The sequence below is a fragment of the Anabrus simplex genome, chromosome 4 (genome assembly GCF_040414725.1).
Source record: "Anabrus simplex isolate iqAnaSimp1 chromosome 4, ASM4041472v1, whole genome shotgun sequence".
NCBI classification, from domain to species: Eukaryota; Metazoa; Arthropoda; class Insecta; order Orthoptera; family Tettigoniidae; genus Anabrus; species Anabrus simplex.
In genome coordinates this window covers 228,294,922-228,315,369 of record NC_090268.1, presented here as the reverse complement: position 1 = coordinate 228,315,369, position 20,448 = coordinate 228,294,922, and the positions used below count along the sequence as shown (strand labels likewise).

General features: G+C 42.4%; 1 protein-coding gene across 2 annotated transcripts in view; it reads left to right on the top strand.

Annotated features, from left to right (window-relative positions):
• The window catches only part of LOC136871800 (aromatic-L-amino-acid decarboxylase), a 151,265-nt gene that overhangs the window by 108,357 nt on the left and 22,460 nt on the right, over positions 1-20,448 (top strand). The window contains exons 5-7 of one of the 2 annotated variants that reach the window (XM_067145399.2): positions 1,341-1,460; positions 1,904-2,033; positions 12,261-12,409. In XM_067145399.2, the coding sequence (XP_067001500.1) occupies positions 1,341-1,460; positions 1,904-2,033; positions 12,261-12,409 (399 nt within the window). Of the gene's footprint in view, positions 1-1,340; positions 1,461-1,903; positions 2,034-12,260; positions 12,414-20,448 lie in introns of both variants that reach the window. The other variant, XM_067145402.2, reaches the window with a different exon arrangement.

The following is a 20,448-nucleotide window of genomic DNA, read 5'->3' as shown; positions in this document are numbered from 1 at the left end:
ATAAATTTTAGTATAGTGCAGAGAGAACGACACACGTGCCGCGTATCGGTACCAGTACTGTATTTGTAGCTTATAACAAAGAGAATGAGTGTTGCGGAGTGTTGTAACTATAATCCTACTTCACGAGAAGCACGTCGTTTGCATCGTTTGCCTATCTGTTGATATGGAAACGGAAAGGAAGTTGCCGAAGCTGTGCCAACATCTCCCGAACAACGAATTGACTTGACATGTTTTCCACTTGGAGCGGAAAACACGCCAACATGTTAAAAGTGTTAACCTCAACATTCTGAGTTAACATGCAAAGTCAATTGGAAGACACAATCACAATATACATGTAAATTGTAACATGTTAAATTTAACATGTTGGTGTTAAATGTTAATCAGTGGAGACCGGCCTTAACGTTCCCGTCCGACGGACAAATCACCTTCAACAGCGTTATATGCCTTCACTCCAATATGAACACTGCGGAGAGATCTTAAATTAAACCCAGGCTTTTGGCACGCAATCTAGTGTTTAGAAATGTATACCACCACCCCTCCTACCCTGGCGACGAAATGTTTTCCACCAACGGGACTGGAACCAGCTAACCACGGTGTCCGGCCATATAAACTTGACTTTCCTAGTGTTCTTCTTGAGTCTAAAAATCGCTCGAGAGGAGCGTTGTTGCCAACTGAACAGACAGGATGCGTAGACGAAGAGGAAGCGATACTCTTGCTGCCATGGTTAGGCCTACTGAAATATGTATGAAATGTTGAGTGTTCTTTTTCGGTTGATGTTTGTTAAAACAAATTCCTAATTTGGACCTACGATCCCAAGTGCCAGTCAGTATCTCCTAGCTATTTACATGGTGAAAACATACAAACTTTTATGGTGTCTTTTAAAGTTACAAATTACCTGTTTCCATAAGCAGGCGACTCCATCTCCCTTTTCTGAATCCCAGATTTGTATTTATTTATTTATTTATTTATTTATTTATTTATTTATTTTATTTTATTTTATTTTATTTTATTTGGCTTCTTTTACGTGGAAAAGTTAAGGCGCTTGGCCCTCTCTTGAACTTGAACACATTTTTAACACTTTTCTGGAGATTCATTAACTTATAATTTAACAGAGTTGCATTATGCTAACTAACACTCTCACATTATACACTAATATACGGTGTATTAACTAATATGAAATAATATTGCTCAAGAAATGATGACTTCCTTAAATTGAGTACAGAATTTAAAATGTTGGGATGTATTTTTTGAGCGAATACAACCCTTCCCCTCTCAAATCCTCTCACACATATAGAGAGCTGTTATGGTTATATTTTTCCTCTTTTACTGATTTTCGTTAGATTGCGAGCCCTGCCTGCACAGAATTGGAAGTTATTATGTTGGACTGGCTGGGGAAAATGCTGGGACTACCTGAGGAATTCCTGGCCTGTTCGGGAGGCAAAGGCGGAGGTGTTATTCAGGTGAGTCTAGTCGTGAACCAAGCTTCATAGATAAAATATTCAGCGTAGAGCTGTTAACATGGTTTGTCAGTAGAGAAAAAAAGAATGGCCTCATTAACAAAAAAATCATGTTTTGAAAACCATTTATGGATAATTTCAGTATTTGCTTTTTAACTTGTTATATTATACTCAAATAACATGTAGCTAAGATCTGTAAAAGCAGTCTTGTGAATGTGCTTGTTCAAACGTGTTTAGAGTTCAAAAGAAACAGTAGAGATTGTTGAAGCAACTTATTATGAACATGAAATTGAACGAATTTTTAGTTTACTTTTGCATAACTGATAACTGTTTGTCAGCTCATGAAGAAACCCTTATTGTAGTATGTGCTTATTGAAGGTTATTGGGCTGCCTATCGAAACTACACGCCGAGCTAAGAACTGACCAGTTTACCATTTTTGTTTCAGGGTACGGCGAGTGAAGCCACTCTGGTGGCACTACTGGGAGCCAAGGCACGTATCATGAGATCCATCAAAGAAGAAAACAAGGACATGGATGACCATATCATTGTATCCAAGCTAGTGGGATACGCTTCAAGTGAGTAGACTTCAGAAATTTTAGTTTCTACTTAGCGTAGCTGAAGGACCACTACAAGTTAATGGCTAGTCCACAGCAAAGAAAAAAAGTATGTCAGAACTTTTCATTCATGATGCAGCAGGTTTTCAAAATTTTCTTGATAATGCTCCCACATGACTTGCAGTTCTTTTTGACGGTAAAAATTCGGCCTGAAAATGCAAGAAATGATACAGATTATCGGAAAGCCGGCTCCACTAATGATGGGCTAGGTATAACTTTAAGATTCCTAGCAACTGGTGACTCGTACGAGTATATTTCACTTATATAGTTGTCTAGAGAATCAAAACAAGCAATTTCAGTTATTGTGACTGAGATGCTTGATGCTTTACAAAACAATCCCAAGCAATTGGTAATGGTACGAACTAAAGGAAATGTCATTTGACCTAGTTAGGATAGAATTATTTTGATTATATACAAGTGATTATGAAGATTAGGTTATTTAGCGAAGAGTGAAGCTGGAAATGAAACTACATTAGAACATAGCTAAAAGAATATCATACAGAATTAAAAATACTGTGTACAAGAACTTTCGCTTGCGGTTTGATAGTCAGTTTTCAGAAGAATTATGAAAGCATCGTATTCGGCGCTACGAATTTGCGTGCTCTAATTGCGTCCTTGCGCATGAGCAAACTTAAATGTTAACGAAAACACGAAAAGGTTAATGAAAAGCTTCATTCATAAATATTTTGGTTATCAACATGCTCGAAAAGTTAATGAACACGCTATTTTGTTTATTAACATCCAAAAATGTGCATGAACACTGTTTATTAACAAAGTTAACGAAAACATCTTGGTGTGGACTGTGTTTAGACATTATTTCACTGGCAGGGAATATGAACGATCAAATACGCTGTTTAATGCTTGGGGTATTTTAACATGGATATGCTTTTGGGGTAGGGGTCTATCTGGAATTAGCGTCATCAGTTAAGCGTAGACAATTTTGCGTGGACAGAAAACCGACACCGTGGTACCAGTGTTCGTCATCTACTGTATTCTAAGTCTTCGCTATCGTCTTCCTCACGGTATTACCGAGTGCCATAATTCTCCTTTCTACATAAAGTAGGTACAAATGGCACCGTGGAGATGACGTTTCAAAATCTGGATCGTTACTGTTTAATATATGAACCGATGTCATTTGGAACACGTGGCATTTGTATCTGGAGGTCTCACTCGAGAGAATGTTGAGATACGCAGCATTCTTGTGCAAGCCGTCAGCCATTCGATTTTCTCCGACCTTCGGTCAGAGTTCGTTTCAGACATCAGAACCTTTTACTTCTCATTTCCCCCCACTGTCGGCAACCCTGAAGATCGTTTTCCGTGGTTTCTCATTTTCACAACAGACAAATGCTGGGGCTGTACCTTAATTAAAGCCATGGCCACTTCCTTCCCCCTCGTAGTACTTCCCTATCTCATCGTTGCCATAAAACCTATCTTGTGTCGCAGCGACGTAAAGCAACTCGTAAAAAACAAAAAGAACATTTCTTTGACAACCTCACCATACTATTTGAAGTTCAGCAGCCTCCAAATAGTCTCTATGAAACATGCACAAGCATGAAAATAATAGGAATTTCCAGGAGCTGTAAGGTGTGGTCCAATCGGGCTTGATGGTCCCAACGCTTCACCAGATACTGCGCCCAACAGAAGTCCATGAGCGGTTTTCATAATCTATCCTTTAAAATAATTGTTTCGATAAAAATATTTGTTGTCATACGCCATACCAGCCAGCAAGCTCTCCACTGGCCGACGGATGGCAGATGAGTTATCAGGAGTGTGGAAGCCTATCATTCTCGTATATTACTTGAGAACTGAAAGTAAATTGTGGTCATACTGGACCAGCTACAAGCGATACTTTTCCCGGTGCCTTCGTCGATGCAGTGCATACACCAGTCAGTCCATACAACGGTCAAGTTAAACATGCTCAATAGTCAACAATAAACTATCCTTGAGTTTATCCCAAGAGCCAAATTTCAGTTCATAGGCAGGTCAACTCCTGCGATGGGGGGTTATTTGTCTGTGTCATAGATTTTTTTATAGGTAGGTAAAAGCATACACAAATGCACATACTTGGCCAGGACACACAATTCCCCTCTGAAAATTACATTTTATTACATTGCGATGGCAAGATTAAAAAAAAAAAATCATGTCCTTAAGATGGATTAATTTGAGCCTTGAGGGACTTAAGAGGAAGAAAAAACAAAAGACTGGACAGAAAGATCAAAACAACAACAACAACAATAACAACAGCAAGAAAAGACAGTGAATTGTCTATGTAAAGACATGTTTGAAAATAAAAAAGGATGATGAAACGACAATGAAGAAATATTTGAAAATGATGTCCTTCCTTTGTTCTTTAGATGGATTAGGTTGCATATAATATAACTAACAAAACTGTTGAGATAAAAAATGTTTTATTCATTTATTATGAATAACTGCCAAAAATTATATTCAAAGAAACGAGAAATATGACAAGGCAAGCTGCTGCTAGGAGTAGGCCGGAAGTTAATGCAGAGTACGGTTAGATAAACGTGCAGGTCCATGGCGTCTGTAGGTTTTAAACCCCTATAAAAAACTTGGCGATGGGATTGTCTCATAATAAATGAGGTGCCTGATATTATAAAGGGCATGCAGTACTGGCTTCTTTTTCTTTACAAGTTGCTTTACGTCGCACCGACACAGATAGGTCTTATGGCGATGATGGGACCGGAGAGGACTAGGAGTGGGAAGGAAGCGGCCGTGGCCTTAACTGAAGTACAACCCCAGTATTTGCCTGGCGTGAAAATGGAAAACTATCTTCAGGACTGTCGACAGTGGGATTCAAACCCACTATGTTTCGAATACTGGATACTGGCCGCACTTAAGCAACTGCAGCTATCGAGCTCGGTCAGTCTTGGCTAGCGCTATCTATGAAACTCTTCGTGTAGTTTTTAAACCCAGCTCCCAAATTGACTGGCTGGTCTAGTCTGACCCTCCCCAGGCAGCTACTTGACCGTCCTTCAGATTGAATGCCTCTAACATTTGTGTTACTTTGAGTAAATATTCATGTGTACCCTGAAACCCCGTTTTCTCTTGTACATTTTGAATAACGCTGTGGCACTTCATTTGAAGCATTTAGCTTAACATATAGAGGAAAATTATACAGTTGGGATGGAAAAATACTGAAGATTCCCGTGTTTTACCAATGAAAGTTCCGCGGGCAGAATCGTGGGGAATGATCAGTTGTTTACATTTATATTTTCCTCATGGAATCCTCTACATGACAATCAAAATGTAGAAAACATACCGATATTTTAAAAATAAATCTCCTTAAGACTATAGGTTTTAATAAACTCTACGGAAATGATAAATAAACGCAGAATGCTGTACTTAAATGGCAATGCCGACGTAATTTTACACAGTTCAAAATAATTAGGGGAGTATGTTTTGTAACGTCTGGTATGTGAACGTTAATTTGGTAGATGGGATTCCAATGGTCGTACAGCATACCTTGAGACCTTAGCTACTCAGGATATGTTAAATCGAAGTTATACTCCATCTGTAGGCGTAGCCATGCATTAAATTGTCAGGTGACCCCTCAAAACAAAGTCCGGTGCGTGCGGGTGACGTTGTGAGGTACACATACTACCGCGGTCATTTAAGCACGTTGTACGTAAACCAGCACATCCCATGAGACGAGGTTCAAGTCGCAACGTCCGTCACTTTGATCCAGAAAGGATGGACTTTTCGTCGTGTTGTTGTAGATCTCAATATCTCTCTGTCAGTTATTCAATGCTTGTGGAATCGCTACAGTGAGACAGGCCAGTTCAAAAGGAGGGTTGGACAAGGTCGTGGACGCATGACAACCCCACAGAATGACCTATATCTGACCATCTGTGCGTTGCGGCGTCGTTCAGCAGCTGCCAGAGAACTGTAACAAGGCCTCAGGAGGGTCACTGGAGTCACGGTGTCTGACAAGACAGTAAGGAACAGGTTAAGAGAAGTGTCCTTACGACCCAGACGTCCTGTTCGAGTGCCCCGTTCAACGCAGCAACATTGCGCAGCTCACCTTTTGTTTGCCCATACACACGTCGACTGACATCTTCGCGAATGGAGACCTGTGTTGTTCACAGCCGAGTCCAGATTTCCCCTTGCACAGCGTGATGGACGTCAACGTGTATGGGCACACCGTGGCGAGCAGTACATGCCAGATGTGGTCCAGGAAGGCGACCGATTCGGACAAGGTTCTGTAATGCTGTGGAGTGGCATCAGTATTGATGGCCGTACGGATCTTGTCGTCGTCCGTGGTATTCTTACCGCTGCGGGGTACATCGAGCAGATACTGCTACAGCATGTGTTGGTTGCTGCATACAGTGTTGGCCCTGAATTCGTACTCATGCACGACAATGCCAGGGCTCATGTAGCGCGCATCACGAGAGCTGTCGTGCGAGAAATGGACATTCAAGAGATGGAGACTCTCGAAGACCTCGAACAGGCTCTCATTGAAGAATGGGACCTGATACCGCAACGTGACCTCCGTCGGCTTATACGGAGCATGCCACGTAGGTGCCAAGCTGTAATAAATGCTCGTGGTGGACATACATAATAATGAAGCTCTGCAACTGTGATAACAATCCACCCTGGAGGACTGTTATTACTTTGTTTTCGCCCATATTTGGACATTTCCGTTTGTGTTCTGAAAATGAACGCGAATCCATCGATGTACTTTTGTATACTTTAACGGTAAAGAATAAAGGTTTAGTTGGTAATATACCTGGGTGTGAGGTATTGTTTTGTGGAGCATGGCATACGTTCAGAAACATGTTCCCCTAATTTTTTTTTTTTAACTGTGTATTTACAACGCCTGTCATCGTTGTCTGAAGTGAGATTATTTTCATTCAGTCTTACAAGTTTCTGAGGCATTCTTCTGAACTCTAGATAGCGAGAAGTTCCACACTCAGAACGAAAAAAAATTCGAGTGAGTCGCATGGAACACGAACCTACTTCCGAGAAATGATCTTTAAGAAAGTAGGAAGACGATGCGTTGTATTTTACTAATGTATATAGTTTTTGCCTTGTGTTATTATTAAGATATCGCTGTATTTTATCAGAGTTTCGTAATCTTAGTACTATGCATAGAATGACACTAGCGGGATCTAATGAACACAATACGAATTTTATGGAATAAAACAAACAAGTAGTAGGAAAATCGTTCAACAAAACCAAGGAATACTGTATCTTCAAAATAGTGAAATCCTTTGTATGATGGTAGTACATTTGCCTGATTCATATTTCCAGAGCGTCTGCTTCCTATTTTCCCCCCGTTGCCGTTTCTTGATAGATGCAGTACTTCTGCATCTGTTTCTTGCATCAGGCCAGAGCAAAATGTAGCTTCCATCGGTTCTTTGCCTATTGGTACTGCACAACCTCTGGCGGTGATGTTGAGAATTCAGCCAGTCTCTGGGCGGATAACCTAACAGACTGGCCTACCATATAAGCTGCGATTCGTTCAAGTCTCTAGATTAGTGTGCAGTAATCGTCTTGTGGTACGAGATCCTTTCCGTTTGAAGTGTACCACGAACACCAATCAGTGCGTCAGAACTACTATACTACCGAACTGGCACGTCTCCAAGCATGCTCCGTCACTTCGGGAGCTACATGCTGTGGAGCAACTGCCGACCGCAACCATTTACGAACCGGAATTAACTTCCTGGCCTTTTCCCAATTACCAGAGGTCACCACTTTGTATGGACACATCACACTACAAACCAGCACTGAAACACGCAATACATCCCCGCACGTACGGTTGGCGTCAGAAAAGGCATCCGGCTGTAAAACTGGACTAAATTCCCGACCCGGCCAGCAAGTCCACATTCAAAGCAATATTTTTTTTTTTTTTTTTTCTAGCGGCTTTACGTCGCACCGACACAGACAGGTCTTATGGCGACGATGGGATAGGAAAGGCCTAGGAGTTGGAAGGAAGCGGCCGTGACCTTAATTAAGGTACAGCATTTGCCTGGTGTGAAAATGGGAAAACACGGAAAACCATCTTCAGGGCTGCCGATAGTGGGATTCGAACCTACTATCTCCCGGATGCAAGCTCACAGCCGCGCGCCTCTACGCGCACGGCCAATTCGCCCGGTAAGCAATATTTTAATGGTTTTTCAAACGACCCGGGCATATTAATAAGGTTCCTAATTTTGATGTTGTAACTTGATATTAATGGAAGTCCCAAAGCTTCGGAGAGTGATCTCTATGCCAAAAATTAATATCGTGCAAAAACAGAACAATGAATGAAAATGAAAATCTACAGCCTGTTTCCAGTCATTCGACCGGGTCAGGAATGGAATGAATGAAGCCCCCATCTAGCGGCGAGGATAGAAACTGTGCCGGCTACCGAAGCCGCACTCCCCTGGGGCAATGATTGATGAATGACAGATGAAATGATATTGGAGTGTGTTGCTGGAATGAAAGATGACAGGGAAAACCGGAGTACCCGGAGAAAAACCTGTCCCACCTCCGCTTTGTCCAGCACAAATCTCACATGGAGTGACCGGAATTTGAACCACGGAACCCAGCGGTGAGAGGCCGGCGCGCTGCCGCTTGAGCCACGGAAGCTTCGCGAAAACAGAACCATATCAGGCATAAATGTATGTGACCATGAGTTTGTAAGGTTTGCAAAATGCGCCCGTCAAATGCTCATACGAATTGCTATTGCATTTCAACCCTTCTGTCTCCTTGCAACTCGTTAATGACAGGCATTCGAAAATTTAAATGAAAAAAAAAAATGGTTTCCTACACAGGTTTAAGTTAAATGTTCTCCGTGTTGTGTTTTTTAGATCTTCTTTAATGTGAGAAACGACAGTTTTCTACTAGTTGTCTAATATAATGAATGTTTATATTTCCCAGCGGAGCTCGATTGGTTGCTATGGTGACGGCACAGGCGATCATAATGAAGCACTTGTATTGTCCAAAAGGCCGTAACTGAATTATCTCGCTCGAAGCTGATGTGGCGTTACGAGAGTCTGATGGAGATATAATGTCATGGCAAAATCCTCGCCAGCTGTACCTTGCGACGCTATATAAATATTCCGTATTAATATAGAATGAGTATGGGCTTGACAATGATTAGACTGAGGCATTCTAATTTCTATGAGTAGCCAGACAATACAGTAGAGCTGTGGCCTTCTGAGTTCAAGTCGGCGGATTCCATCCCGGCTCAGTTCGGTGATATTTGAAGGTGCTCAAATATATCACACGCGCGTTGGTAGATTTACTGTCACGTAAAAAAATTCATGTGCGTCAAAATTCCGGCACCTCACGTTTCCAAGTTGTTTGTGTGACGTAAAACCAATACGTTTATTATTACAAGTAATAAAGCTCGTTGCATGAGAAATACAAAAGGCTCTAGGAAAAAAAATGTTCTTGGCAAAATTTCTTTAACTGAAAACCGAAAGTGCGCATCTGCTTGCAGTTTATCCTAACATGGAAAGAGGTGTTTCGAACGTTTTTCTATTCCATTTATTGCATTTTTAAAGTCATTTTGATTATTTTAATGGCTATTTAGTTTTATTATTTCTTAGCTCTATAAACTAACAAATCGCATCCTCCTCTAAGCACAGCTCAAACTACACTGACGAAATAATACTTGTAATAACTAATGTTACATCGCAATCGCATGAGGATTCGTTACTTAATATTTTATGTTACATCATTCGGCACAGCCGTCGTGATGCTCGGTTCCGCTGCCAACTGGTAACAGAGGGAGCGCTTATAAAGAAGATATTTTCTAAATATGTCATTTTTGCGCAGGAATGCACTACTGTACGGGATCTCGCATATGAACTCAGACCGAATGCACGATATTTGTACTCTGCGATACGGCAGCTGTCTCAGCCGAACTTACGTCGCGCGCGGCCGCCCTGCTTTAGGCTTGTTTCACACCTACCCGGCTGCCGGGTAACCGGTGTCGGGTACACGGTTGTCAGGGCAAGAAGTGTACGAGACCTTTCACACTTGCCCGGTAAAAGTCGTTGCCTTATAAACGGCACCCGGCTGCCGTGCTATTGTAGTAGGAAGCCGGCAGCCCCCACTGTACTGGCCGGCTGCCGGGTGAACAAAACCAGATTGGGAGGGTAGTGGTGGCTGTGAGTCAGTGGAAGTTTACACATCTAGCCACCACGGCAGTGTCTACAGTCTTCTCGAGTGTTGCGTTTCCTTGTTTTTACGCTCTAGTGTATTACGTATTTGTTGTTATGCCGGAAATTGACATAGAAAGTTTGCACACTCATCCTAAAATAGTTGAAAAATTTGTCGCTGTCATTTCTTAAGTCTTAAAAAATTAAAAAGAATGCCCCTACCTCGTCTCTTCTCATATTGACTGGATTCACCCATAGCAGTCTATTTTTTCTCCTTTTCTTCAAACGCCTATACAAGACCATAAACGCTAGTTATTTATTGCGATCCATTCCAACCGGCGACGTGTACATAACTGCTGCCGTGTTCTTGCCGGGTATATGTGAAAAGGATCCCCATTCCTGCCGGAGCCGGCTACTGGTTACCCGGCAGCCGGGTAGGTGTGAAACAGGCCTTAAGCGTGTATACAATCTTATACGGTATGAAATCTTACTTTATAAAAGATGCTGGAAGTGTCAGCCTTTCTGGGTTATACAGGCATTGTATCTGGTAACCACATTCTGGCTGACGCGAATGAGTTCTGCCACTGCAATGTTTCTGATTTCATTCATAATGTTTTCTTTCAGTACCTCCAATGTGTGAGGATTTGTTCGATACACTTTTCTTTCATGTTACCCCATAAGTAAAAATCACACCTGTTAGATCTGTAGAAACCGGGCGAGTTGGCCGTGCACGTAGAGGCGCGCGGCTGTGGGCTTGCATCCGGGAGATAGTAGGTTCGAATCTCACTATCGGCAGCCCTGAAAATGGTTTTCCGTGGTTTCCCATTTTCACACCAGGCAAATGCTGGGGCTGTACCTTAATTAAGGCCACGGCCGCTTCCTTCCAACTCCTAGGCCTTTCCTATCCCATCGTCGCCATAAGACCTATCTGTGTCGGTGCGACGTAAAGCCCCTAGCAAAAAAAAGAAAAGATCTGTAGAACGAGGGGGAAATAGACCAGTACTGATCACTCTGTCTGCAAACACTTCAGAGATTGTAAGAAGGGAATCTTCCGCTGTGTGAGCAGAGGCTGATCCTTGTTCAAACCACACACGCGATTTTTCTTCTTCCGTCAACTGATGGAAGAACGACGTCAAAATGCCATCTTGGTACCTCTCTGCATTTATTGCCGTCTTGAAAAAAAAGTCCTACGATTTTCTGCACACCAATAAAGAGAGTTATGAATGTTCACACGACTATTAAGATGAAACCAGAACTTTTACACACGAAAATACGCTGTTGCAATGATAACTGTCTCACCATGTTAACAGCGGAGAAAAAGACTGGCGAATCATGCTTGCAAGGTCAAGAACTATGCACCCGCCTCCCATATTTCAGCTGCCGTGGCGCAGAATACGAACACCGTGCGTTCGGTCTGGATTTATATGAGAGACCCTGTATATTATTTATATACAAGATGTATTTAAATTCCTATTAGGCCTACAGACTTTGAAGACTTGTAGGGTGGGGGCTGAGTAGATCACATTTTGAATAGGAACCTGTGTCCGGAAACGTACTAACGTACTGTTTCCTCGTTACAAGTAACACGCTGTCGTTCAGTTACTCGCCAATGCGTCCTCTTCAACGTCGTGGGGTACAGCCTCTTGATGACTGGGGGTGTGGTGCCGCTACCTTGGAGCACCACAGTCGGCCCTGTTGGCAGGGAATGTACTCTTGTAGAGATAGTGTGTGATGTTGTCTGGCGGTGCAGAAAACACTCCTGATACAGCTGATGAGGATCATTACTCTTCAGATGTGTAGCCAGTCAACACTTGTAGTGGGGAAATGGCAAGTTAACAGACATGGGTTCCGATTCAAAAAGTTATCTACTCGGTTCCCCCTACAAGCCCTCAAAGTGTGTGTAATAGCAATTTCGATACACTCTGTATATACCTACCTAGGTGGTTTTCCACTTCAATACAATCCACATGTATACTGTTGTTGTGAAACATAGTTTGAAGACAAATATTAATGTTAATTTTCTTGTATAGCAGCAATTTACAGTTTACAGCAACGTTTGTTGTTCTGTCCTTAACAGATCAGGCTCATTCATCAGTGGAGCGAGCAGGTCTGCTGGGTGGAGTGAAACTCCGTGGACTACCCACCGATGAAAACAACAGGCTTCGAGGTGAGACTCTGGAGCAGGCAATCAAGGAGGATCGAGCCAAAGGCCTCATTCCATTTTATGTGAGTACATACATACATATGAATGGTAGTATTTCTCTTTATTTAGACACGTTGTACCTGGGATTCATGGTTCTATTTCCAAGACACATCCTTCCACCTCTACCTTCCCTACAACCAACATTAGCAAGACATCAGAGAGTAACTGCTTGGATAGACAGGGAAGAGGGGTCTGTTTCAAGCAATGTAGTAGCCTATTGCTGGTGATGGGAACATGCTAAGTCACCTAGACAACTACTATATGAGGAACAAGAAAGGACTCAAGTCATTACTTAATAGCAATGTTATGCTGAAAAAATTGGTGACATGAATTTGTTCATGTAGAAAATGTTTCTTGCACAGAAATAGCAGGATAGTATTGCTGGGATTCAAAGTACAAGAGATCAGTCAATAAACTGTTAATTTCAATTGAACTTATTTAAGCTATGGGATAAGCCTTATTTGCAATGCATAGCACAGCAACTTCCAAAATCTAAATTTGCTTGAAAAGGCATTTTTTCATTTACATGTTAAGTTATTAATTTTAAGTTTGAGATTCCAGCATTTTCATTGAAACTTTTAGTGCTATGAAATATTTTTAGCTGCTGACAGTCCTTAGAGAATTAGTGTTTGAATCTTGAACAATTTCATCTTAAAATCTTTTCATTTTATATAGGACTGAATAGCTACTATTGCTCAATGTATTATTTATTATTATCATGTTTTCTGAACTGCCATCTTCTCTATAATCAATAAAGAAATGTATTATTATTATTATTATTATTATTATTATTATTTCCAAAATCATGATACAATTTAAGGATTAAAGATCCAGAAAGGCCTCTCTATGAACAAGATGGCCTATTTTACAAATGCAAAATTGATCCTGTACATTAGAGAAATGTCCTTCAAATATTAATAATATGTGGGGTGGGGGGGTGGGGGGTATTCTGCCCGAAGGCAGGTCCGAACCTCCGCAGAGGTGTGTCTGAGCCGGAGTTTACGTACAGTAGGGTGGCCAGTTCCTTCCGCTCCTCCATTTCCTTATCCCCACCAACAGTGCGTGGCAACCCATCCACATCTTCACCACACCCAATGTTGCTTTACTTCGGAGATCTCACGGGATCCAGTGTTTCAACACGGCTACGGCCGTTGACATAATAATAATAATAATAATAATAATAATAATAATAATAATAATAATAATAATAATTGTTACGGAGATATCCGTGGTAGGTAGAGGTGAAAGAAGGTGCGGGTGTGAATGGGTTTCAAGCTACGAATTTAACGTGCAATGTAAAATTAATTTAAAATTTAACTAGGTTATATTTTCTTTTCAAAAACAAGAGATAACAATCATAACAGGTACAGAGTAGCAAAAATGTAGGTACAATATTACTGGATTCGGGCTCAGTGCCCTTACTTCATAACTCTTGGGCCATCAGCCCCGCCTTACTCCAAAAAAAATTTTAGCCAAGGGGCAGAAAGCCCCATTCATGCCCAGGAGCACTGGCTCCAAACATTACACATAAAGCCTGCACGAGGCATACAGAAACAAATTTCAAAGAGCGATCCGCTCTCAAAATTGTAAGCCTATCACAAGGCCACACCAAACTCTACCTTCAAGCTGTCCTTCTAAGGACGTATTCACAGGGGTAAAATACCCAACCAACTGAGGTCTATTACATGAAAAGAAGGTTGATTACATGACCTCTAAAATAACAATTTGAGAGGAGGCGATCTTGCACTCCTAATACACTTTGTTTTTAAAACCTAATCTGGCTCTGGGCCGCTAACGCAAGGGCTAATCCCATACTACAGAGGTGACTTAGAGAAGAACACTTTACATTACATAAACGAAGAATAGTTTGAAAAAAATAAGTTCACCTCAAAACAAATGTGAGTGGGAGCTCGAGAGGGTTAGCACTCTCTATCCCAATATGTAGCTTTACAAGAAAAAGATGAAAAGAGTAATTACATTTTAGGAAAAGGTTACATGATGGAAATGCTTCGAACCCGCCGCGAGTGTTAAACTGCCGACCTAGCAAGAAAAGAAGTTATTAATAGGCCATTACCTGGTGTTGAACGGCTGAAGAAGAAAGAGGCGCTTCCCGCCTCCTGCTATGTACTTAATACACTGAAAGATGGAACAGAAGTGGCCCGGAGACCCCAAAATCAGCAGTTTATATACTCTCGCGGAAGTTTCTAGGCGTTAGGGGAATGAAAACACCCGCCCACAATGTTTTTATTGGATAGGACCCCGCAATCGATTCAAGTTGGGGGAAGATACATCTGATTGGATAGAAATTAATTTAAGAAATTCGGGATTGGATACATGCAAAACAAGGGGAAAGAGAGGGGTATACAGCCAACTTAAACAATAACAGAAAGAAATTTAGCAAAGAACAAACATTTGAAATAAAAATTTCTTCAACAAAATAGTTCTTTGACTCCGCACTAGGTTGCACTATTGTTGATCTTCAGTAGTGTCCTCTAGAAGAGAAAGTTCACACTTCTTACTTCAAGCTAAACAAAAACACATCAAAAGTGACACAGTTCAAAAACTCAAAATTTTCCACGTGGTGACATCTACTGAGAAAGTAGAGAATTAATAGAATAGATAAAGTTCAACCTTCCTCCAGAAGAGGAGTTTCAACTGGCGCAACTTTTAAATAAACGGTGTAGAGGTGTACCGCCCGGTACAGACCTCCCCCCCCGAAAAGTTCCTCCACATGAAATCAGTTTGAAACAAAGTCCAAGTAATGATGTTGATACGAAGATAGATAGCAGAAGCATTTACAAGATTTCTTAATTCAGTTTCAAAATATTGTTGTTGCAGGTGAATGAAAGTCTTTATGTTTGTAGAATTTGAATTTCTGAAGATAAACTTTTAATACTTAAAGGTGAAGAAAAATTTTGCAATGTCCACCAAATATTGTTGTTGAATTCCCAAGTGTAGTTATTGCTTATGGTGACTGTCCATGTAGTTGATGTAGATTGAGTCGGATGGCCAGACCGGCCGTTGCAGCTTGCGTCCAACGGAGGCCGCTCGGACCCCTCAAGTACCCTGAGATACCGCTCGCCCGCACTATGAGGGGAGCAGAGGTGTTGAAGTACGCCGCGCCCGCGGAGAACAGATACAGGCTGCGGGCATGTAGCAGGTCGTGCGCCGCACATCAGCCTTGGCCGGGAGGAGAGCTCCGGCTCGCCGTGCACATGTCGTCCTCGCTGGAGAGGAGGGGGCCCATCCCCCTCCCCAGTCGCTGCACGGCGCTGCGCGGCTGCGGGGGCGCTGAAACATTAAAGCTAGGCGGCAGAATTGTGTTGGGCTATCATCTTCTTTGAGGGTACAGGCTTGTGGAGAGGTTGAGGGGCCAGCGGCGTGTAGATATCCATGGCATTTACTATTATGAAGCCACAGTGTAAGGTGGAGCAGGAGACGGGAGCGTGGTAATGGCCGTGGCAAGAACAGGATGGCAGTTTAACGGGTCGGGGCAGGTTTTACACAAGGCTTACATCTAAAACCAAAATATTACAGAAGGGGCAGAATGCCTTAAAAGTGAAACTCAAAAAAATATAACCTTCATATCCTTTCAAAATAATATGAAGCAAGTTAACACAGAAATTACACCGGTTTCACCTGGGACAGGTGAACTCTAAATATCCTCTCGGTGGCTGGATTACTTAGCAATAAGGTAACCGGCGTAAGAAAATCGAGAATGATACAAGGCCCATGAAATCTGGGGGCAAGCTTGCCCGCGGGAACAAAATTTTTGACCATAACCTGGTCACCTACCTTCATAGTGGTGGGTCTCCGTCCACGATCATACCTTTCCCTAACCTTTTCATGAGACACTTTAAGATTGGCTTTAGCCTTCTTCCAAAGATCTTTAATGTTATCCGGATCTATTGTCTCGGGTAGAATGTCATTCAAAGACCAGAGGTTAGAGAGCGGCGAGTTGGGAACAAACTTGAACATCAAAGAAGCTGGAGTAAATTTGTGTGATTCATGGACCGCCGAATTCAAAGCAAAAGCTAACCAATGCAGGGACGTGTCCCACCTAGAATGATCTTCATGATGATAGGCAATAAGTGCGGACCTGAGATTACGGTTAACCCGTTCAGCCAGAGATGGTTGAGGGTAATAAGCGGAAGTAGTTACATGAGAGATGGACAAGTCAAAACAGAATTTACGAAATAAATTAGATGTAAAAGCCTTAGCATTATCAGATACAATGTATTGGCACGGACCAAAAGAAGCGAAAATAGAATTTAAGCAAGTAATGGTTGACTGAGCGGTAGCCAGCTTAGTCGGAAATAACCAGGAAAATCTTGTAAAACCATCTACACACACAAAGATGAACTTGTTGGCATTACCCTTTGACTGGGGGAAGGGTCCCACATAATCAATATACAGGCGTTCCATGGGGCGCGACGCTTGATGAGAAGACAAAAGGCCTACTTTAGTGGACATGGTGGGTTTACTGATCAAACAAGATTTACAAGCTTTTACAAGTTCCCGAATTTCACCGTCCATACCTTTCCATATGAACATTTCACGAATCTTTTCACGAGTTTTAAAGATTCCAAGATGCCCCCCCAATGGGGTCTCATGATAGTATTTGAAGATCATAGGTACAAGAACCGCTGGAACAACAACTTTCATCAACTTATCATGCCTCGAAGGGCAACATAAAACACCATTCCTCAGAACATAAGGGACGACATGTTCCCCAGAAGAAAGGGTTTCCATTATCGGAGCCAGCGTCGGATCTTCACGTTGGTATTTCTCGATATCCCTAAAGAGCATGGGAGCATCTGTTAAGATGGCATTAACACCAGATAGTATGGACTCAGAAGGTGATGAACTGTCGACCGGTTCGTGGGTCTCTACGTCGTTATGAAACATACGGCTGAGTCCATCAGCAACAACATTTTCGGTACCTCTGATATGTCTAACATCAAACTGGAAGGCGGAAATACGAATAGCCCAGCGGGCTATACGACCAGTACGACGCGGCCTACCTAAGACCCAGCTTAAGGCTTGATTATCTGTCTCCAGGTCGAATTTGACATGTTCCAGATAGAGACGGAACTTTTCTAAGGCAAATAAAACTGCCAAACCTTCAAGCTCATAGATGGAATACTTGGCTTCTTGAGCCGACAATGTCCTAGACGCATAGGCGATGGGTCGCCTCCCTAGTTCAGTCTCTTGAAGAAGGACTGCAGCTACAGCTGACGACGACGCATCCGTTTGGACGATGAATTTCTTCGAGAAATCAGGCATAGCAAGTACAGGGGCATTACAGAGAGCTAATTTAAGATCTTCGAAAGCGGCTTGTTGAGAAGGTCCCCACTCGAATTTGATGCCTTTCCTACGAAGAAGGTTTAAGGGCGCCGCTCTATTAGCGAAGTTAGGAATAAACTTCCTGAAGAAATTCACCATACCAATGAATCTAGCGATACCTTTAATGTCCTTAGGAGGTTTAAAATCACGGATGGCCTGTGTTCTAGAATGATCGACAGCTACACCATCAGGTGACACAATATGCCCTAGGAATGACATAGAGGGCTTAGCAAAGGCAACCTTGGACAACTTAACAGTTAACCCAGCCTTACGAAGGCGATTGAGAACTTCTCGCAGATGATCTAGATGTTCTTCAAAGGTTTCGGAAAATACGACGACATCATCCAAGTAGTGATATAAGTACTCAAATTTGATGTCGGAAAAGACCCTATCTAGTAGCCTAGTGAGCACAGCTGCCCCCGTGGGGAGCCCGAAAGGCACGCGGTTGTATTCATATAAGTTCCAGTCCGTGGCAAACGCTGTAAGATGTTTAGACTCTTCGGCAAGGGGAATTTGGTTGTAGGCCTGATTCAAATCCAAGATCGTGAAGAACTTGGCCTTACGAAACCATGAAAAACAAGAATGAAGGTCGGGAAGGGGCACAGATTGCAACACCACCTTCCGATTGAGAGCCCTGTAATCAATGACAGGCCTGAAGCCTCCTTGGGGTTTCGGGACTAGAAAAATAGGCGAAGAATACGCTGACTTAGAGGGCCTAATAATACCATCCTTCAACATCTGATCGATGATTTCTTTCAGAGCCTTCATTTTAGGTGGAGATAGCCTACACGGTGGAAAACGGACAGGAATCGAATCCGTGACCTCAATTTTGTATTCAATAAGGTCAGTAACACCAAGAGTATCAGAGAACACCTCGGGAAACGACTGACACAGTTTCCGAATACTATCAGCCTGCTCCTCAGGTAGATGTCTAAGGTCTAACAACATCTCATCCTGGGTAGGCGAAATAGATGAACATGATACAGAATTACACTTTAACAAGGGAATTCTACAATTGGACGCAAATTTGAATGTGCACGACCTACTCTGGAGATCGAGCACAAGACCAGTGTGAGAAATGAAGTCCGCTCCCAATATGATGGGGCAAGACAAACGCTTGGCCACAAACAATTTGATCTTCCATGTAAATTTAAAAACCCGAATTTTGACATGTAAGGAACCTAGAATTTCTAATGGAGATGAATTAGCCGAAACATATTTAACAGGAGATGAGTCATAGTCAGGGAGTTTACAAACAGATTTCAATTTAGAATACCAATCAGCCGAAATAATGGAACAAACACTGCCTGAATCTAAGAGGGCTGTTATAGGCTCGTTATTTAACTCAATCTTAAGAAAAGGAACAGGTGCGGGGGTATCCGCCGCAATCCTAAGACACTCTTTAGGGCATTCAAAAGATGAATTTGAAGGCTGGTCGTTCTCTGCATTTACAACCTGTTTACTAGGGGCTAAGTCTCGGGAAGATGGATTAGTCGGCTCAGCCGACGCCACTAGTCACTTTTTATTATTGGCATAGCTGGAATTTGCACCAGAAGTTGAGCAGGAGGGGGTGCTATTTGAGTTTGGGCAATTCTTGGCGATATGTGAGAAGGCCCCACACTTAAAACAGCCTTGTGATGACCCTGCTCCATTCCTTGTCCCACTTGACTTGATCAGAGGACACTTATTCCGCAGATGGTCAGGCGACCCGCACGCATAACATATACGGGGATTGACTGGTCGGCGAGGTGGAGGCCGAGTGTTACTAAAGGAAGGCGGGGGTTCTTTCGCGACACGCAAAGAATCGGCGTATCTAACTCCTTCCGCTGAGACGGCCAATGCTTCAAGTTCAGAGAAGGTTTGCGGACACGCCGCAAAACACAAATATGACCTGTAGGATGGCGAAATACCTTCTACAATAGCCTGCACAATCTGATCTTCAGGAAAGTGCAGAGCAAACACCCTAGTGTAGAATTTGATATCTTGAATGAAATCAGCCAAGTTTTCATCCAAGCGCTGTACACGGTAATAGTACTTCTGAATCAGGGAGGACCTGGCCCTAGCCGGGATGAAGTTAGCTAGCAAATGGGCATGGAAATCCTAAATAGATGATTGCTCGGCAATGGCTCTTACGATTTTATCAGAGAGAATACCAATAGCATACGGATAGATAATTTGCAAAATTTGACATGGCGAAAGAGAAAAAACAAGAGCATGATCCTGAAATTCCACTAGAAATCTTAAAAATGAAATTACATCACTGGTGGTGTTGACGGAAAACTTAGAGATACCTCTAAGCAACATTGCCAATGGATGAGGCAAGCTACTGAACCCAGGTGACATAGTCGTTAAAGGTTTCAATGGCAAAGAAGTTAATTCAGAGCGGATGTTACCCAATGACGCACGGCGTTCAGATTCGTTGTTCGATGGGGCAGAGATAGTTTGAGCAGCAACGGTTATCCTATTGACTTCTCCCTGAGGAGGATCTTCCTCGTTACCTACATTCACCGTGGCGGGTTGATCAGTTTTGGGAGGAACTTCGCCGGTTAGCAATTGAGTGACCTTATTAGACAATTCAGAAATAGTTTCAAGGAGCGTATTAGCGTCCTTCCTCTGAACGTCATTCACCTTTAGAGACAACAGATCATTAACTCTATTTGCAAAGTGATACAGCCTGCCTTGCACACGCTTAATTTGATTAGGAGACGGATCGTTT